This window comes from Geospiza fortis, unplaced genomic scaffold (assembly GCF_000277835.1).
Source record: "Geospiza fortis unplaced genomic scaffold, GeoFor_1.0 scaffold242, whole genome shotgun sequence".
NCBI classification, from domain to species: domain Eukaryota; kingdom Metazoa; phylum Chordata; class Aves; order Passeriformes; family Thraupidae; genus Geospiza; species Geospiza fortis.
The window spans coordinates 272330-290608 of record NW_005054574.1 but is presented as its reverse complement, the minus strand read 5'-3'; the positions used below and the strand labels follow the sequence as shown (position 1 = coordinate 290608).

Genomic DNA, 18279 nt, shown 5'->3' with positions numbered 1-18279 from the left:
AGAGTTCACAGGTGCCTGAGCTGGGCTGGACACAGAGCAGGGCTCAGGATTGAGCAGGAACTTTGGGTTGGGGGTGAGGAGCTGCGCAGGCGTCCTGCTGGTTTCAGCATATTGTACCATGCCCCACAGTGCCTCTAACTCTGGAGATTGTCAGACAGGCTCAGCTTTGCACAGGACTAGGTGGGTTAAATTTGTCACCAGCACTGTCTCATCAATTAATTTTCATTTAACCTGCCCTTCAACTTGGCTAAGGCTCTTTTGTGAAGTCGCTTGTCTAGCCTGCTCAGAAGTGCGCAGTTCTTACTCCACCCTGAGGTCAGAAGTCAAGGTTTTGCTTTACTGATTGATGCTGGAAGCTGCTGGAGAGTGAGAGCAAATGAAATGTGAGAACCCCATGACCTCTGTTTGTACTTCCTAATAGATGTGGAATTGTGTACCTGTGCAAAAACATGCCAAGAGCCCCACAAGCACACAAAATAAAATAATTCCCGTTTATAAAAGGTGGGAAAATGAATAGCAATGAAGAAATAAGCACTGATATGTGTTAAATATGTAAAGTCTTTTCATGAAACCAAAGAAATAAAAGTTAACTAGAAATAAGTAATAGTGCTTAACAATCTTTTTATAAACCTTTGCCCCAGCAGTGTTACAGGGAGTCTTTATCAACAGTTGGTGAGCTTGTCCCAAATTTAATTTTTAATCACGGTTTGTAATTAAAACCCATTCTTGCTGAGAAAGGAAAAAGATAACAAAAGGCCTTTGAAGTTTGACCAGCTATTTGTTTGCTAGCAATTTCAAAAGTATTTTTAATAGAAAGCCAGATGTGTTTGAGAATACTTTCATAATTCTGACTGTGTAGTTGTGCCCATCCCATTCATGTCTTTGTCTAGCATGCTAAAGAACTGTCCCATTTTGTATCTTTTTTGCACAGAATGTTTAGACAATTGAATATGCAGTTAAGGGCTACTTGTGAATCAGTTTAGTCTAAGCCAAGGATGATGCTGAGACCTGTGGCACTTTAAGGAGTCACATGAATTCCCCTTTATTTTTCTCTTTGTGTGCTTTCTGCCACTCAATTTCTGTGGCAAATGAGATGAATGTCCTAGAGAAAATATCCTTTGTATTTCATGCTCTAAAATTATCATGGGGAGTGCAGAAAAGATGATATATGAGGATACAACTGAGAAATGGTATCATACTATTTAGCACATCATGTGGTAAATTGTATTTGGCAAATGTAGAAAAGCTCTTGATATCACCAATACCAGAATAAAGCATCTAGTTTCTTTGGAAGTTTTCAGCTGAGACTTTTCAAGAGTCCTTTTTGTTTTGGTCCCACTAGGGTGGTTAGATTGGCACTTTCAACTAACACAGTGGAAGCCACTTTCCCACTAGTATTGTAGCACTGATGGAGAATTAAAGCAGATAAAAGCAATTAATTTTCTCAGCAAAGCAGTTATAAGATATCTATATCTACATCTGTGTCTACACCTATCTAAGTGAAAATAAGAAGTTTTTTGCTTCACTGTAGATCCCTGAAATGGTTCACACTGCATCAACTTTCTCACAATATGTTCTGTACCAGCATTAAGCTTTGCAGGACAGGTCACAGTCTAAATAGCTTCACTTCTGTCCAAGTTCTGAAGTGCTAAAAGCAGCTGGCCATGGCAGGGGTCACACAGTCCTAACTATAGAAAGTGCTGTCTGCCCTGCCTGTGATAGGGGTTAAATCTATTATGGTCAAAGTTACACAGTCAAATGCAATCAAAATCAGGCTGTGCAGCCAGCATTAGGCAGCGATCACGACAGAGCTCACTGAGAGTCATTGTCACCCTCCATGAAACTCACATTGGGTGAGGCCATTGGGTGCCCATGCTGTTGACCTTAGGGACTCAAGACTTCTGTTTCCAGAAGTGAAACATCATGGAAGACTAAGAGGATTGTGATTTAATTGAAAGCACTGACACCTTTTTAGACTATGTTGTAGCAATTTTGCTGTGGATACTGTTAGTGAACATTTGAACCTTTAAGCGTGGACTCAAGGGAATTGTGCATTTTCTTTGCATCAGGATAACATAAGTTAAAAAAAGGGTAGCTGCAAGATTGAAAGGTGATTTAGAAATACTTGGGTGTTCAGAATGCCTTATCTAGCTGTTTAACTTGCATGTGCCTCTAAAAATTAAGGAAGTTCAAACTGAAATATAAGAAGCAGCAAGTAACAGTGGCAGAGTTGGAAGAAGAATATCTCTGAGTGTCAGAAAATATCTCGTGTTCTGTTTTCTTTTTTCCCTTGGGAATTGTGGCTGAGTCTTTATATCCTGCCCTCCACTTCTCTCTTGCCTACCTGTGATTCCCACCATTCTGCCAAGTCCCCAGGTTCTGTCCTCATCCCCATTCATGTTTTCTTCTCTTCCCTTCAGCTACCAGCAACCTCCCTGCTCTCCCAAGTTTTCCAACAAGCCCGTGAAAGCTGCAACATGATACACTGCCAGCCAGCAGGCCAAATTCCACAGATCCTTACCTTTCATGGGATCATTAATCTAGATTTCCTTCCATGGCAGAGCTGCCATTCTTTGAGGAACAAGCAGGATCTGAGAGTTCTCTTGCTTTTTCAAATTCCTTGATAAAGGAAGTTGATAAAGTGGTTCAAACACCAGAATGACAAAACAGCAGCATAATCACGTGGTTCTCATTCCCTGGGGAAAAGGAGCCTAGCAGGAGAAACCTTCCCTGAGGGAGACAGTTTGATGGTCATGTCACACAGGTGTCTTTTTTGTTGGTTTTGTTGTTTAACAGTTTGACATTGACAAGGAGGCTGGAGAGAGGCAGATTTACCATCGGTACTGTATGGAACGGGCATCTGTGCATTGTGCCCATGTGTTCACCACAGTCTCCCAGATCACAGCTACAGAAGCAGAACATATGCTCAAAAAAAGCCCTGGTAAGACCTGAATTATTTTTTTACTGTTATTTCCTCAGAATGCCCACATATCCTTAGATTGAATGAGCATAATAGAGGCAGTGTACAAACATGAAGAGAAAGAACACATGCACAGGCGTGTCTGGCTATGCTACAGGGATTAACCAATTTTCCATGGATGTTAGGCTTTTTTTTTGCCAGGACTCCTCAACTTCAGGAATTTTGTCTGTGGCAGGGTTTCCATGCTTTTAGAACTGAACCATGATAAGCTTCATATAGATAAAATATTTTTTATTAGACCAACAAGTAGAGTTTGAAAAATAGTTCTGTGCCCAATAATTTCTCTGATTTTCCTCTTGATATTAGTCTCATAAAATATGAAGCTTAGAAACCTTGTCTTGTTCCATGCATGGATTTTGAGTAAGGTCGTGATCCTAGTTTGATGTCTCATCAAATTTCTCTTTAAATCATCTCACTGCTTTATAGGGATAAACCCCAATACTCCACCTGCAGGTAAGCAGCATGAGGGAAAACTGCACAACAGTTTTGGAGACTATTTAGCAGGTGTGTTGGTATCTTGGTTATTTTAAATTAAACAGTGCTCAAATTATTGGTTTTGTTTGACCTTGTTTTTTTGTTTTATTTTTGGGTTTTAGTTGGGGTTTTTTGTTTGTTTGTTTATTTGGGGGATTTTTGCTTACTCTTTGTAGAGTTATTGGTTGATTTGCAGTGCTGATTATAGTTTGGGATTGTTATCCTGGTTAACTTCAATGCTTCAAGCCACATTTTGGTTCCTGAACCCAAACAAAAGAGCTGTTCATGGAATCCTTTCCCTCATTCCTGACTAGCTGTCAATAGGATGGTGGATCTAGATTATCTTTTTCATTTTATTTTAAGCACAAAAGCCATGCCTTAAAAGTCACTGAAGTTCAGTTGTTTAAACTGGGATATCTCTGAAAGTTCTTGATTTTTACAAAGTGCAGAGCACTCTGAAAATCAGACTTTTAAAGCTTTTTTTATATAGGCATGACACTTCTCCCCACCACAGCTACCATTGAAAATCATAGTCTGTGTTTTGGGATTTTAGGAGACTGAAATGAGTCTGAATCCAGTTTAATTTGGGGAAGAAAATCTCCAGACTGCTCACAGATAAAACATCAGTTGAAGCTGAAGAGAATTCCATGCACAGAGAGATTCACAGGCCTGAGCTTTTTGTGATTATTCTTGCAACTTTGAAGAAACCAAGTAAATATACTTAATGTTTGGGTTAAAAAACTACTGACAGATGTCATGCATCATGTTGATATAGCTAGAAAGAAATTCAGTAGAAATTGTCATCCCAAATCCTAAGAGACGACTCTAAGTGGAAAGTATGTTCTGATGGGAATAAGTGCTTTAATAGTTCCTCTGAATCCAAGACCACAAATAAACTGTGCAGGAACCTATTCTCACACTATTTATTCTCTCTGAAGTTGTGACATCTGCACAGACATTGATTTTTTGAAATGCCCATCAATCCTTCAGTAGGTCATTGAGCTTGCTAAGGAACATGAATACTGAAAGCATGTGTGCATTTCTCCATCCACTTTAAAAATAAACCCTTAAAAGGAGGATGCTGAATTAGTACAATTAAATTTTATTTGCATTTATTGAGACAAAAATTTTTCAAATAAATTGTTAGCTAAAAATAACTCAGAAATGTGCTAAATTGAGGTGTCTCTGCTACTCCTCTTTAACATCAAACTTGGATTATAATTTAAATTATAAATCTCATCACTTGGAGAAGTCCCTTTAAAATTTAATAAACCTGATTGCATAGAGAACTTCTGCAGTGGGACAGAGGCCAGTTTGCCAGTCCAAACCTGGCAGAACGACTTCTTGCATTATGCTGATCCCACTTGCTGCAGTTGTTATGTGATCAACAATTTCTCAAACCATATTTGTCAAAAGCTTGAATATCTTTGACGTATCCAGCAGGATTTTGTCAGTGATCATAAGTTATATTCTTGTGATTTGAAAACTGGTGTTATGGGATTTCTAATGTTTTCACTCAGATATGGAACATATTTCTCATTAGCAGTAGAGAAGACTTTGAATCAAAATTCCAAGTGATTCAGGTATCAATTGAGTTCTAGATCTAGGCTTCCTATCTGTATGTATTTGATCAAAATCATAGATGGAAGCTCTGAAAAAAGTACAAGTCAGCTCTAACTGTTAGTGATCTATCAAGAGAAAACCTAATTCTGTGCTAATATTACTTAAATCATGCCAGTTTCTTTTCTATAAATACAGAAGTAAAAACATTCTGGTTTGACCTACTTGGGACAATTTTTCAAGCAAAAATGTTGTTATTTCATTAAACAACAAGAACAGCAACAAAAGCAAGCAAACGAACAAACAAAAAAACCCAGCATAGAGACCAAACTCTCTTTCATCACTTCATCTCTCACACATGTTCAAAATATTCCTGTGTGTTGAGCAGAAATAGTGAACTGGATTCTTTGGGCCACCACGTCTGTCACCCATCTCAAAGCCTTAAATAAGAGATGGATGGAGCCCCAGTCCTCATGAAAGGATAAATGAAGCTGCAGTTAAACCAAACGACATGGGGAGTAGGTTATGCATAGGCTGCTGCTGGTGGGTGAGACTCTCCAAAACTCCCTGATAAATGAATGTGAGTGTGGAAAGAAGCCAGCCAGAAATACTTGGGGAAGAGATTCTTCCTGTATTGGGAAGTCTTTGAGATGGTTGGAGTCTCAAAGGTCTGTCCTGCATGAGCCAGTTCTCTCACACAGAACAAGGAACAGGTCAGAGAAAGGAGAAGGTGTGTTGATGGTAAAGACAGGGGAGGATGGTTCTGCTCTGTTACCTCCCCCCAGAGGTCTTTGTTTAGAGAATTCTTAAGTGCTGGGCAGGAGAAGGTAAAAGCACAAGTGTTCTCCTCATGTTCACCAAGACTGTTTGGTCATCGAAAACCAAATCTTCAGTACCTAGCAAGTAACGATTTCCTGGTCTTTAGTTTCAGAATTGGTATTCCAGAAACAGATCCATCGAGACTTTTGCTATTTCATGGTTACTACTAAAGGTTATATTTTTATCTGTTGTAGTTTAACCTAGAGTGTTTCAGGACATTTTCAGGTGAAAGTTTAACCACAGATCACTTACATGGCAGGGAAATACATATATTGCTGAAGCAGACTGTAATTTTCAAGGAAATAATCAAAAATGGCTGTGCCATTTGCCCAATGTCAGGCAAGTATCATAAAGTAGTGTAAGTCTGTTTCAGTCAGTTGTGTTGCCATGAAATACATCTGCTGAGGAACTGGCCTTTCCTTTCATTTACATTCATAACCCAGCTCAAAGGACAGAAAATGGCATTCTTTCCATTTACTTGGACTGGATTTAGGGCAAGCCTTTGAATAGCTGCTGTGATCTACCAGGAAGGCTAAGAGTGACTGAATTTCAGTGCCTGTCTTCTGTGTATATCCCAAAACTCTACCTTTAAAATGCTGGAAATGAACAAATTTTAATTGTAAGATCCTTTAGAATCTTGGAGGAGAGCAGCAGTAAAACTGTAAAGTGTACTATTCCATGGATGTTTTTAGGGGAAACGCAACTGATTACTGGAAAGAGGCTGTTTTATAAAGGTTTCTTATATGCTCCCTTTTTTGATACATTCTCAGAAGTTTTGATAGAATGGATATCTCTTGTGCCATGCAGTAAACAAGGGCATAGCACAATTTCTGCTTCCAAGGGCTCTCAATCTGTAGTGATCGAGCAGGCAACAGTGATATCAAGGATAAAGAGGTAAAGGGCAAGTTGCACAACAAATGTATGGCTCAATGGAGACATTACTGGAGTCTTGACAGGACAAAAGGACAGGGTCTACCCAGTGCTGAGGACAAGTGAAAGCTGCTTTGATGCTGCAGACAGTGCAGAGCCACATGCAAGAGCTTTGTGGAGGCAGTGCTGTTCCCTCCCCCTGAATAACATAAAAACATAACCTGTTCACATAAACCTGAGACACACATTGGTTCTTTCCTTAAAGATTTCTCTGACTCTGAAGATGTCTACCTCTGCCTTTTCTCTGCTTTTCCAGATGTTGTCACCCCAAATGGCTTGAACATTAAGAAATTTTCAGCAATGCATGAGTTTCAGAATTTGCATTCCATGTACAAGGCTAGGATCCAAGAGTTCATTCGAGGTCATTTCTATGGGTATGCTTTTACTTTTCAAACATTAGCAATGCTTGTCCAACACTATTTAAAGCAAGAACCAAAGCAGGAGGACTAACAAGTACTTCATAGAGGAGTGGAAATGCTGAAACCAGCTTATTCAAATGTCTGTCTGGGATTTCTCAGTCAGAATCTAAGGGAATTTTAGACACCAGATCTGACTCTACTTAACAGATTGTGATTTCGGACAGCAGATCTTGATCTGTTTGTTGTTTACCCAAGATGCAGTTAGTCAGATTAAGATAGTCAATTTAAAGCACAGCAGAAAAGACTCGCTTTCATTTTTCTCTGGGGATGATAAGTTCCTCCAGAATACAAAGCTGTTGTGTGTTTTATTTGATTGTATCTCGAGAAATACTTTGTTCTTGTCTGTTTTCTTGCTTTCAGCCACCTTGACTTCGATCTTGACAAGACCTTGTTTTTCTTCATTGCTGGGAGATATGAGTTTTCCAACAAAGGAGCTGATATGTTTCTAGAAGCCTTATCAAGATTAAACTTTTTGCTGAGGGTAAGAAAGCTTACACAGCTGCTGAAAGCGTAGAGCTTATGGTCAAACTCACCATACTGTGGAAATCACCTACAAGAATTCCCTTTCAATACTCTGGTTTATAGGGAAGTAATTATGGGATATTCACAGTTTTCATAGGGCTCTCCTCCTGAACCATCAGAATATATGATGATTTCACACAGTTTTAATTGATAGATTTGTTGTATAATTGAAAATAATTGATTACATAGTTCAAGAAAATAATCCATCATTGCCTCCCTGGTTTTTAGAGAGAAGTAATGAAAATAGTGTTCTAGAGTTTACCCTAATGGCTTACATATTATAATGGAAATAAAAGTAAACCTTTAAAGCTGCATTTTAAAAACATCCTTTCAAGCAAATTGCTTAATTTGTTAGGACCTGTTTATGATCTTTTAAATCTCTGCTACCCCACTGGATGGGAATGTCACATTAAAATTCACAGACTGACAGTGGTGTGGTGCAAAGCAATGGGAAGCCATTCAGGTCTCTATGGTTCTGTTTCCTCAGTTACAAAATTGGTGCAATGTTTCTAAATGTCTTTATGGAGTACTTCAATTAAGATAAGAGCAAGGCCTTGTTAAAAATCACAGAGCAGAGCCCTTACTACCTGCAGTTGAAAATGTCTCCATTGTGTCCCAAAGACTAATATATTGAAAATAAAACCCAGAAAACATGCTAATAATGCTAATTGGTTTTCAATCATTTAAGAAGGATCAATTAGCTGTTGTCCTAGACTCTGTCCTTTGTACTCTTAACAGTTGAATAATATGGAAAATCTGGAGAAAATTTATGATACTGCTCTGTCAGCAGGGATGAAAGAATCACTAATGTTCAAAGCCCTAAGTACAATTGTTCTACCACCACCTTCTATTATTATGGCATTTAGTGCCTCTGGATTTTCTAGAAATTCTTAATCTCTTCATTCACACAGATCATCTCAAGGAACTGAAGTATTTCTTCCACAACAGAAGTCAGCTGTTTGGCAGTGTTGTGCAACATCAGCTACCTGTTAATGGCATTTTCATGGCTGTTACTTGTGAATGCTGGTAACATGGAAGGTCTTGTGCGATAAGAGGGAAAGAATTGCCTGAGCAACTATTGCAGGAATTTCTTATTGCATCTAATGATTTATATCATAGAATCATAAAATCTTTAGGGCTTCAAAAAATTGAGTCCATCCTTTGGCCAATCACCCATTTGTCAATTAGACCATGACACTAAGAGCCATGTCCAGTTGCTTACTGAACACTTCCATGGAGGGTGAATTCCACTACCTCGCTGGGCAGCCCCTTCCACTGCCTGATCACCCTTTCTGTGAAGAAATTCTTGCTGATGACATCCATGGTAAACAAGGCAGATGGAAATTGAAGGAAACAGGCTAGTTTTCCCAGGCTCTGTAGAGCAGTGTACTGTTGCTTCTCCCAGAAGCTGAGCCTGGATTTATTGCATTATTCTTCCAGTGTGGATGCCGGCATCTGATTAGCTGTTCTAACACTTGCTCTGTAATTAATTCAAGAGGTAATTCCATTGGGAATAGTAGACTACCTGTACTAATTACAAGTCTGGAAATGGTGGTACTTCCTAAACAAGTCCCAGGATTGTGCCTGAACCTAGAAAGTATATACCATTGCATGAAATTATTTTACAAAGACATTTTCCTCTGCTGTTTGAAAACCTGACTAAAATTTTGCAAATAAAATACGTATGTTGGGAGAGATTGTTAATGCACACTAGGATTGTAGCACGATGGATTTGGAACCCACTTGGAAGAGAGGGAAGGGAAGAACATTAATTAACATAAACATGATAGATGACTCCCATAGTTTTTTTTATACTATACATTTCCCTCTGTGTCAGTCTGAGAGAACTGACTGAGTCTGAGAGGCACACTATTGAATGGTTTTGTATCTAAAATTTGAAATGGAGGCAATTCAAAGTGATTTGATTTTTACAGCTCTGAACAGAGTTCACCCTTAGCTTTTCATTAAACAGTTGCTGAAAGGAGTAAAACCTCATTCATGCAGCAATGAATGTTCCTGGTATTTTGAACGTTGTTCATGCACAGGAGAAACTAGCAAGTCAAACCACCTAGAAATAAAGGGTCAGAATGCACAGCAAATGCTTTCTGCCTTTGAAATAGCTGGATGGGAGAGATGGGCAAGAAGTGACTTGTGGCTTTTTGCATGTCTGGCAGGTTCTTTGCCAGAGTTTCAGGTAGAAAATGGTTGTTCTTTCTCTGCTGTAAGAAATCCCTCATATCATGCCTAGGCATACCTCAGATAGTAAACCAAGCACTCACTCCTTTGAGCCAGCACAGTTTGTGTCAGGTGAGAAAGTGTGTAGGACTTTTATTTTTCTGCGGTTTATGTGCTCAGCCAAAGCCATGTTCTTTAAACCATGAGAGCTCAGGAAGATCTGATTGCCCAAATTGAAACTGGGTGACATCTCTGTCTTGATCTCTGATTTGACAGAACTTTGTTTGTAGCAAGATCTGAGCCTTCCTGGAAAACCAAAGCGTATTTGGCGTTTCCTGTGACTAATTCTTGAAGTTGGCTGTGATACCCTGTATCAATTTTTTTTATTTTAAATTGCTCTCCATTTCTTGTCATGTAGGTTCACAAGGCTGATGTTACAGTTATCGTGTTCTTCATCATGCCAGCAAAAACCAACAACTTCAATGTGGAAACCTTGAAAGGACAAGCAGTCCGGAAGCAGCTCTGGTAATTGCCATTCCCACCCTGGTACAGTCTGATGGGGGACTCGTGCAAAAAAGTCTCAGCGGGAGAATGCTCCTTCTTTTTGCTACAACTGAGGATTGTGGGTAACTAGAATGTATTTCAGAGATGAAAGTGATGGGAAAGATAAAGAAGGTCAAATATTTCTTCTTTTAGGTCTGTTTTTTTTTTTTTGTCCACAGTTATTTTTAGTTAACTTGTGTTGTCATTCTATTAGCAAATAGTACTTGTTTTGTAGCAACAAAGTAAAATGCTCTAGAAAATCCAGTGTTCTGAATGTCTTCTGGATGTTTCAGGTACTCCCTTTGGATGTGCTACAGAGCTGCCATGAAATAAAGACTGCCTGCTCATTTTTCACAGTGAGCTTCTCTCACTGTGAGAAATTAATAAATAAAGACTGCCTGCTCATTTTTAACAGAGAGATTCTCTGTGGGAAAAAGAAATAAATTACACATCTTCTTTTATTTAGAAATATGCACTGTGTGATCCAGCAGATTAGCAGTTGATAATAATTGTCTGTAATTTTCTATATGGACTACAACGAGCAGTGGCCATAACCAAGCAGTGAAACTTACAGCTATAAAAGGAAAATTGTCACAGCCCTACTTATTTTGCAACTTTTCAAACAAAAAAGCGAAGCAGGAGCAGGATTAACCTTCACCTCACTTTAACTGCTGTGTGATTCTGTATAGGAAAAGACTGCTTTCAGCTGTTCTTCTCTGTGAAAAGCAGAAGACTCTCTGCATCACTGTATGCAGCATCATCATGGTCATAATCATAACCAGGATAAACCCACCTGCTAGCAGTATTTCATAATAATATCAAATGATTTCAGGATGCCACTGAAATTAAAGACAAGAAGAGGTTGGCACTTATAAAGGAATACAGCACTTAGAAATTAATATGTGATGGCTGACTTGGGGTATAAAATCCTTCTTTGCTTCAGGAAAAGCAGTCTATCCCATCTGGGTTAAATTTTAGATATTGTGCATGGCAATCTATGAAAGTATAGTCATGTGGGAATGATCCTGCTGGGGTTTGGATCAGTGTGGCTTAACATTTGGCTGCTTTACAACTCATCCAAAATTGACTTATCCACTCTTGTGTCTATGTGAGCTGGGAAAGAGCACCTAAAAACAGGTATGTGGATTCCCAGCTTGGTAAAGTTTAAGATTTCACCTAACAAGTTTTGTTTTTGCCTAAATTATAATTAAAAATCAGAAAGGCAGGAAAGGTTCTGTGAATTGGAACTTCACTCTCAGTAGATTCACTCAAATTTAGAGTGCAGTTGCTGTTTTGACAACAGAAATTTGTGCCACCGGCAGAATAATAAAAATGACTCTTTGCATGCAGAACTGGGGTTCACTGGAATTCTTCCTTAGCTAAAATATAACATTTGTCTGACACAGGCCTCATTAATGGCTTAAAACTTGGCCTGAGCTTTTCAGGAAGTTTTTTTTTTTTTTTGTTTTGCAAACTAAGATAACTACCCTTAAGTCTAACACTTGTTTCCAAAAGTCTGTGAGTTGGGAAATAAGGCAGAAAGTGAAGGGGGAAGCTTGCTTTGAAAACCCCTATTGGTTTAATTCTTATATCTTGCATCTCTCTTCCAGGTCAAGAGAAGCTGGAGCTCTCTCTGTCCATTATTAATGACCATGTTACAGTACCTAGGGTCATATATATGCTCTTTTTTTTCACAACTGACATGTGGTCTACTGATCAGAGAAGAGGGCTAGAAGGAATCCCTAGTAAAGCCTGTCCCTGGCTTTCCCAGTGCACTCATCTGTAGGTGCAGGGTAAATCCTCAGCTCTGCTGAAATCCATCAGCACAACTGCTGGCTGGAGAAAAAAGCTTTGAGAACCAGACCTCTGTCTGCTTCTGCATCCTGGGTTCCATCAGTCTATCAGTTTAATTTCCAGCAGTAGGAATCTCTTTTATGCTGTCTTTGTTCTGGATTCTCCTGTTTTATATGTATATTTATTTATCTTCCTAGGGACACTGCACAGTCTGTGAAAGAAAAGTTTGGAAGGAAACTCTACAATGCCTTGCTGAAGTGAGTGAATAAGTTGCTTTGCTCTGCCTTGTGGAGCCTCATGTTCAGGTGGCTTTACTTGTGCTGTTTCTGTGCTTCTGCTCTTGTAAGGCATTTTGACATCCATAGGAGGGCATGGTAGGAAGATATGGGACCATAAACAGGATACTTGTTTAACAGGCAAATCACAGAGAAAAAAATAAAAGTTCCAACAGCTTGTAGTGGAAAGGCTCTTAAGAGACACAGGGATGTCTAAGTAACAAAGGCTTATTCACTGTCAAAAACTAGCTACTTCAGCTTAAAAAAGCACCAGAGACAAAGTAAAATGTGTTAGTGATTCAGCCATGTAGTTTCAGAAGACAGTTGGAAGTGAATGACCTAAAGCACAGGTGAGATGACTGGAACTTCAGTAAAAAAAAGCTGTGTCCAAAAAACAGAAGAAAGCAATTCTTTTGCTTTTTTTTCAAAAGCTAATTAGGAGATCAGCAAGTATATGGGAGAACACAATATAGGCAATATAGAAGGGCCATGAAAACAAAGGAAAGGTTCGCGTTGATATCAGCAAACTTCAGATCAGACCTTGTTGGCCATTTCTTCATTTTCTTTGCAAATAGGACAATGAATCATTTGGTAAATGAATCATTTGGTAAAATTGGTTGTGTGTTTCCTTTGCAGAGGAGAAATCCCAGACCTGAACAAGATTCTTGACCGAGATGACATAAGCATTATGAAAAGAGCCATCTTTTCAACTCAGGTCAGAAAATGTGTTATTTGTATAAACTTCTAATCTAAATAATGAATGTGATTATGTAAAAGGATTGAGTATGGAACATAGCAATATGTGTGCATTGGGAAGAAGTTTTCAGCAAATACACTTATTATCAGCAACATTTAAAATCAGCTCTGATTGCTTTTAATGAGAGTATGACCCAAACAGACCTTTAGGGGAGTCCATGGGTATTGCTTCAGTCACATGCATTCCTAATTCTTTTATTCTGAGCCAAGTGTGAACTTGGAGTTGTTCCTGAGCCTGGATTTTTCCAGTTTTATTAAATATGTGAAATCAAATGCTAAGGAGATACAGCATTGACTAACAGTCTTCAAAATTAAATGGTGGGCCCTTCTTAAAGTTAGTACAAATTAATTTATTTTGAGGTAAATTAAGCTTATTTACATTATTGACAAAATTTGCCGCTGTCTTCCAGTAGCCTTAGAAAATAGAAACAGGACTGTTTGCCAAGAGTTTGTCTGATTTTTGGATTGCCTTTTCTGTGCTCAGAGACACTCTCTGCCTCCAGTGACCACGCACAACATGATTGATGACAGCAATGACCCAATCCTCAACACCATCCGGCGCATTGGGCTGTTCAACAACCGCACAGACCGCGTGAAGGTGCGTTCTAGCTCCTCATTTGAGACCCAAAATGAGATTTCTCTGAACATTCTCAGTCTGCATCACTGGGGAGTGCAGTTAAATTCTTGATAGGTGGTATTGTACTGCTAGAGTACTTCTCTCTTCCTTTCCAGGAATAACAGCTTGTCACTGCACAGAGATCCTCAGGTGCTGTTTAGCCAAGCTAATTTCCAGTTAGGAATCTGAGGTTAGGGAGCTGTTTCCATTGCTGCCTCCTGCACTGAATGAGTAGCTGCTAACTGCGGAAATCAAGAAAGTGCTATGGGTCATTTGCACCCAGATAGAAAACTCTGGCATAGATTCACTTGCTCAAAACTGCAGGTCCAAGGTTTCAGCACAGACATTCCTGGAGTATTGATTCATCTCTTAAGAGCAACACCCTGATGCTCAGCATTTTCTGTAAAAGATTAACCAGGGCTTTGAGCAGAAAGAATTGCTGTTTGTGCCATGCTCATGTTTACATCACCTGTTGAAACTAAATTAGTGCAAATAAATATTTTCCTTTTTTCCATGTTTATTAGTCAAACCACAGAAATTATCAGCTTCTGCTTTCACAGGTCTGCCAAAGTTGTTTTTTTCCTGGCAATTTCTTATATTCTAACTTGACTATCTCAACATCTGTCTAGTCAAGGTTGAACCTAAAATTGCAAATTCTTCCTCTTCCAAACCTTTTCTTTAAAGCCAGATCCAAAGTATCTCTAACAATGGCATATTAATTATTCTTAGTTTCTTTTTAAACCCATGGCTATACCTGAGTAAATATTTTCTTATACTTCCTAGTTGCTTCTTCCTGGCTTAACATACAAGCATTAACTCCAATAAATTCTGGGATCATAATATGGTAATAATACACAAGATGTAACAAAAGTAGGGGGGAAGGATGCACTGTGTACAGATGTAGTAAAAAATGCCTCACAATTAACTGCTTGAAGGCATTACAGAGCAGAAAGGATATAACACAGCAGACATGATGATCTGCTTCTCAGCAGATGTCAAGTTTGTAGAGATCTGTCATTACCACTGAAAAATTACCTCCTGCATGAACAGGCTTAATACTTGATGACCTGAATACCATTTTAAAAAATTCTGTAAACTTCAAATTGAAAGTAATTTTGAGAGGGGTACAACATATTCAGGCAGACACAGCTGGCATGTGAAAAATACCCTCAGCAATTCCAGTGAAATCACTGGGATCAACTAAGCTTGCAAAATGAGCTTACAGCCCATTTACTGGTTGAGTACATTCATTTGTTTACTCAAGTGAGTAGCATGACAATTTTATTAAGAAGGGATAAAAGCACATCCTGAGCATGGAATAATGGCTGTGGTATGTTCATGCAGGAAGATAAACCCAGAGCAGTTTAAACCATTCCCTTATGTTTCTTCCTCCCGAAGCTGACTGAGCACCACATACAAGGCACTTCTCAACTAAGTAGCGGATGTAGGGCAGTAACCCCAAGCCCCGGAGAGTCATGCAGATAAATTAACTTTGGTCCTTAGAGGTGTCTTTCAGCAAGATTAATTAGGCACAGGTTTGTGGTGACAGGGCTATAATGTGTCTGCTTTCAAAATTCCATCCATTCTTGGGAGATTTGTTGAGTACAGTGAACATTCCTTTATCTCAGGAAATGCTGTGACGTTCAGAAGTGCTGTGTCTGTCTGAGGCCTCTTCCTAGAGAGACATCCCAGTAAGATCATAGAATAGTTTGTGTTGGGAGGGACCTTAGAGATAATTTCATTCCATCCCCCTGTCATGGGCAGGGACACCTTCCACCAGCCCAAGTTGCTCACAGCTCCATCCAGCCTGGCCTTGGACACTTCCAGGGATCCAGAGGTAGCCACAGCTTTTCTGGGCAACCTGTGCCAGAGCCTCTCCACCCTCACAGAGAAGAATTTCTTCCTGATATCCAATCTTAACCTGCTCTCTGAGAGTGTGAAGCCGTTCGCCCTTGTCCTGTCATTCCAGGCCTTTGTAAATCCTCCATACCTTTGTACAAGAGACCAAATCTTGCTAAATGCCACAGCCTTAGGCCTAATTCTCAGTGCATATGGGCCTCCTTGGTGGAGAAAGATAAAGCTAAATACCTGTCCAGTGAAAAGGGGGCTCATCATGAGTCCTATTTCCAGGACAAGAGTGCACACCGGCAGGATGTGTTGTAGTGTGAGCAGTGGGGTAGATAACAGATGGATGGCCAAAGGAGGTGCTGTCCAGATACTTAGAAAAAGACCAGGGTGAATAAAGGTGCCTAAACTTATTGATAATTGAAATATATCAATGATGGTTTTCTTTCACCTCTAACATAAGTTTTGAATATCCAGGTGATCCTACATCCAGAGTTTCTGTCTTCAACAAGCCCCTTGCTGCCCTTGGACTATGAGGAGTTTGTTAGAGGCTGCCACCTTGGTGTATTCCCATCATACTATGAACCTTGGGGCTACACTCCAGGTAGGAATTTTGTACCCTTAACTAGTGTAGAAAGATGAATACCCATTCTGTTGATGCAGCCAATTCCTTCTGAAGTGCTGCAAAAACTCTTTAAACTCTGTTTCCTCTGCCATGCAAAGGTCTTACTGCTGGCAAAACTGTCCCTGCAGTTTACTGTTTCCCGTACTAATGTGTAATTTTTTGATTTTTTATGGCTTTAGAACAAGAAATAATTTTTAAAACTTAATTCTTGGTCGAAGGATTTTTTAAAAAGGTGTGCAGGAATGTAAATATTAAGAAAAGCAGGGCAAGAAATCTGATGCGACCAGCTGACGTAGCTCAGTGGATTTAATTCAAGATAACAAGTTTGAGAGAATTATGTAATGCCATAGCTATTATTTAACAGAAATACATGCAGTGGTGGTGAATCTCACTGAATTAACTGGAAATTTCTAAAAATGCAGAGAGCATATAGATTCTGACTTAAAATATTCTCTTTATCAATACCCATTTGTGTCTCCCAGAAACAAAGACTGCTTTTTAAAGGTGTATTTATAACTATTTTATAGACACCAGTTTTATTGTCATATGAGTGAAGGCCATGTAGATGTCTCTGCACTTTTGTAAGACTAGAGTCTGCATGCTAGTTTAGGTTAGGCTTAGGCTCCTTGGCAAAAACTTTTTAAGGAGGGTAAGCAATTATCTTTACTCATGGATGTGACAGAAAAAACTACAAAAAATCCATACATTTTCTGATTTTATAAAACTAGCTCCACATCTACTGTGGATGAAGTCCTGAGTTAATCATGGGGTTTGTTGTTTTGGGGTGGGATTTTTATTTTGGAGGAGTTTTTTTTCCTGCTATAGAGACCTGTTGGCAAACTATCGAAATCCAAAGTTTGATATGCTCCTGCCCCTATGAGATTCAGTTTTGTAAAGAGTTGTGAACAACTAATGAACATAGGTGTACATTAGGCTCCAATTTAAAATCCAGATAGTCCTGACCATGTATTGGGGTTCTCTGTGTCGAAACTGCACTCCCAGAAAGTTTTCAGTTTAGCTGCTCTGGAACACAAACACATGTTTGCAAACACAGGGTGAATTTTGTGTTTAAAATTTCTTTTTATATTTTTTCCAATAATCCACAACAAAACATAATTATAGTTTTCACTTGACATTTTCAGAGCAGCTTTATTGTTATGGGGCTTTCTGTCTGCCTATTTTGGTTTTTTTTTCCCTCATAAAGGTGAAACCATTGCAGGTGTATTGTCCTGAAGCCCTTTTTGCCTGTTTCCTTCTGCAGCTGAATGTACTGTGATGGGCATCCCCAGTGTAACCACAAACCTCTCTGGATTTGGCTGTTTCATGCAGGAACATGTTGCTGACCCAGAAGCTTATGGTAAAAACTTTAACAGCATATCAAAATATCACCTCTGAGTTAGGAAAGCAAAAAGCACAGCAACCATGCTGTTACCCCTCAAATTTGTGTTTCTCTAGGACAAGGAAATGCATTAGGGGAATATATTCAGAGCTCTGAATATCTTGTTAAGTTGCACAAGGGATTTCAGCTTTCATATTTATCCAAACCCTTTACGGGTTTTTTTTTGGTCTCCCTTTAACCTTTCATTTTCCATATTCTTCCAAATTCATCACTGCTCATATCAGTCTGGAGTCTCCCAGCATTTCACTTTAGTGCCTCTGGTTATAATGCTCTAAGCCTTCCAAAGAAGCTGGGAAAGTCTGCTTCTCTCAATAGTCTGGGATTTGAGACCAGTAACATGACCCTCCCCAAACAAACATTAAATTACCGTGTACACTTAAAAAAAAAAAAAAAGCCATGGAAATACTACTTCAAATAGTGATCTGCTCAGGTTCATAACTGGAGTGCCAATGCCTGGTGTGTCAGGATGATTCTGCCTCTTGAGTCATCCTCTGCCTCAGTAGCTCCTCCTTTTAGGGTTGTTTGTCCCTGTTTTCCAGCTGGTGCA

At 39.2% G+C, this 18279-nt stretch overlaps 1 protein-coding gene across 2 annotated transcripts in view; it reads left to right on the top strand.

Moving 5' to 3' along the window:
* Positions 1-18279, top strand: part of GYS2 (glycogen synthase 2) — a 41651-nt gene that overhangs the window by 18391 nt on the left and 4981 nt on the right. For both annotated transcript variants that reach the window (XM_031064252.1, XM_005429765.2), the window contains 9 exons: positions 2797-2941; positions 7020-7137; positions 7543-7663; positions 10298-10404; positions 12414-12473; positions 13128-13206; positions 13732-13845; positions 16186-16312; positions 17595-17690. In XM_031064252.1, the coding sequence (XP_030920112.1) occupies positions 2797-2941; positions 7020-7137; positions 7543-7663; positions 10298-10404; positions 12414-12473; positions 13128-13206; positions 13732-13845; positions 16186-16312; positions 17595-17690 (967 nt within the window). The remainder of the gene's footprint in view (positions 1-2796; positions 2942-7019; positions 7138-7542; positions 7664-10297; positions 10405-12413; positions 12474-13127; positions 13207-13731; positions 13846-16185; positions 16313-17594; positions 17691-18279) is intronic.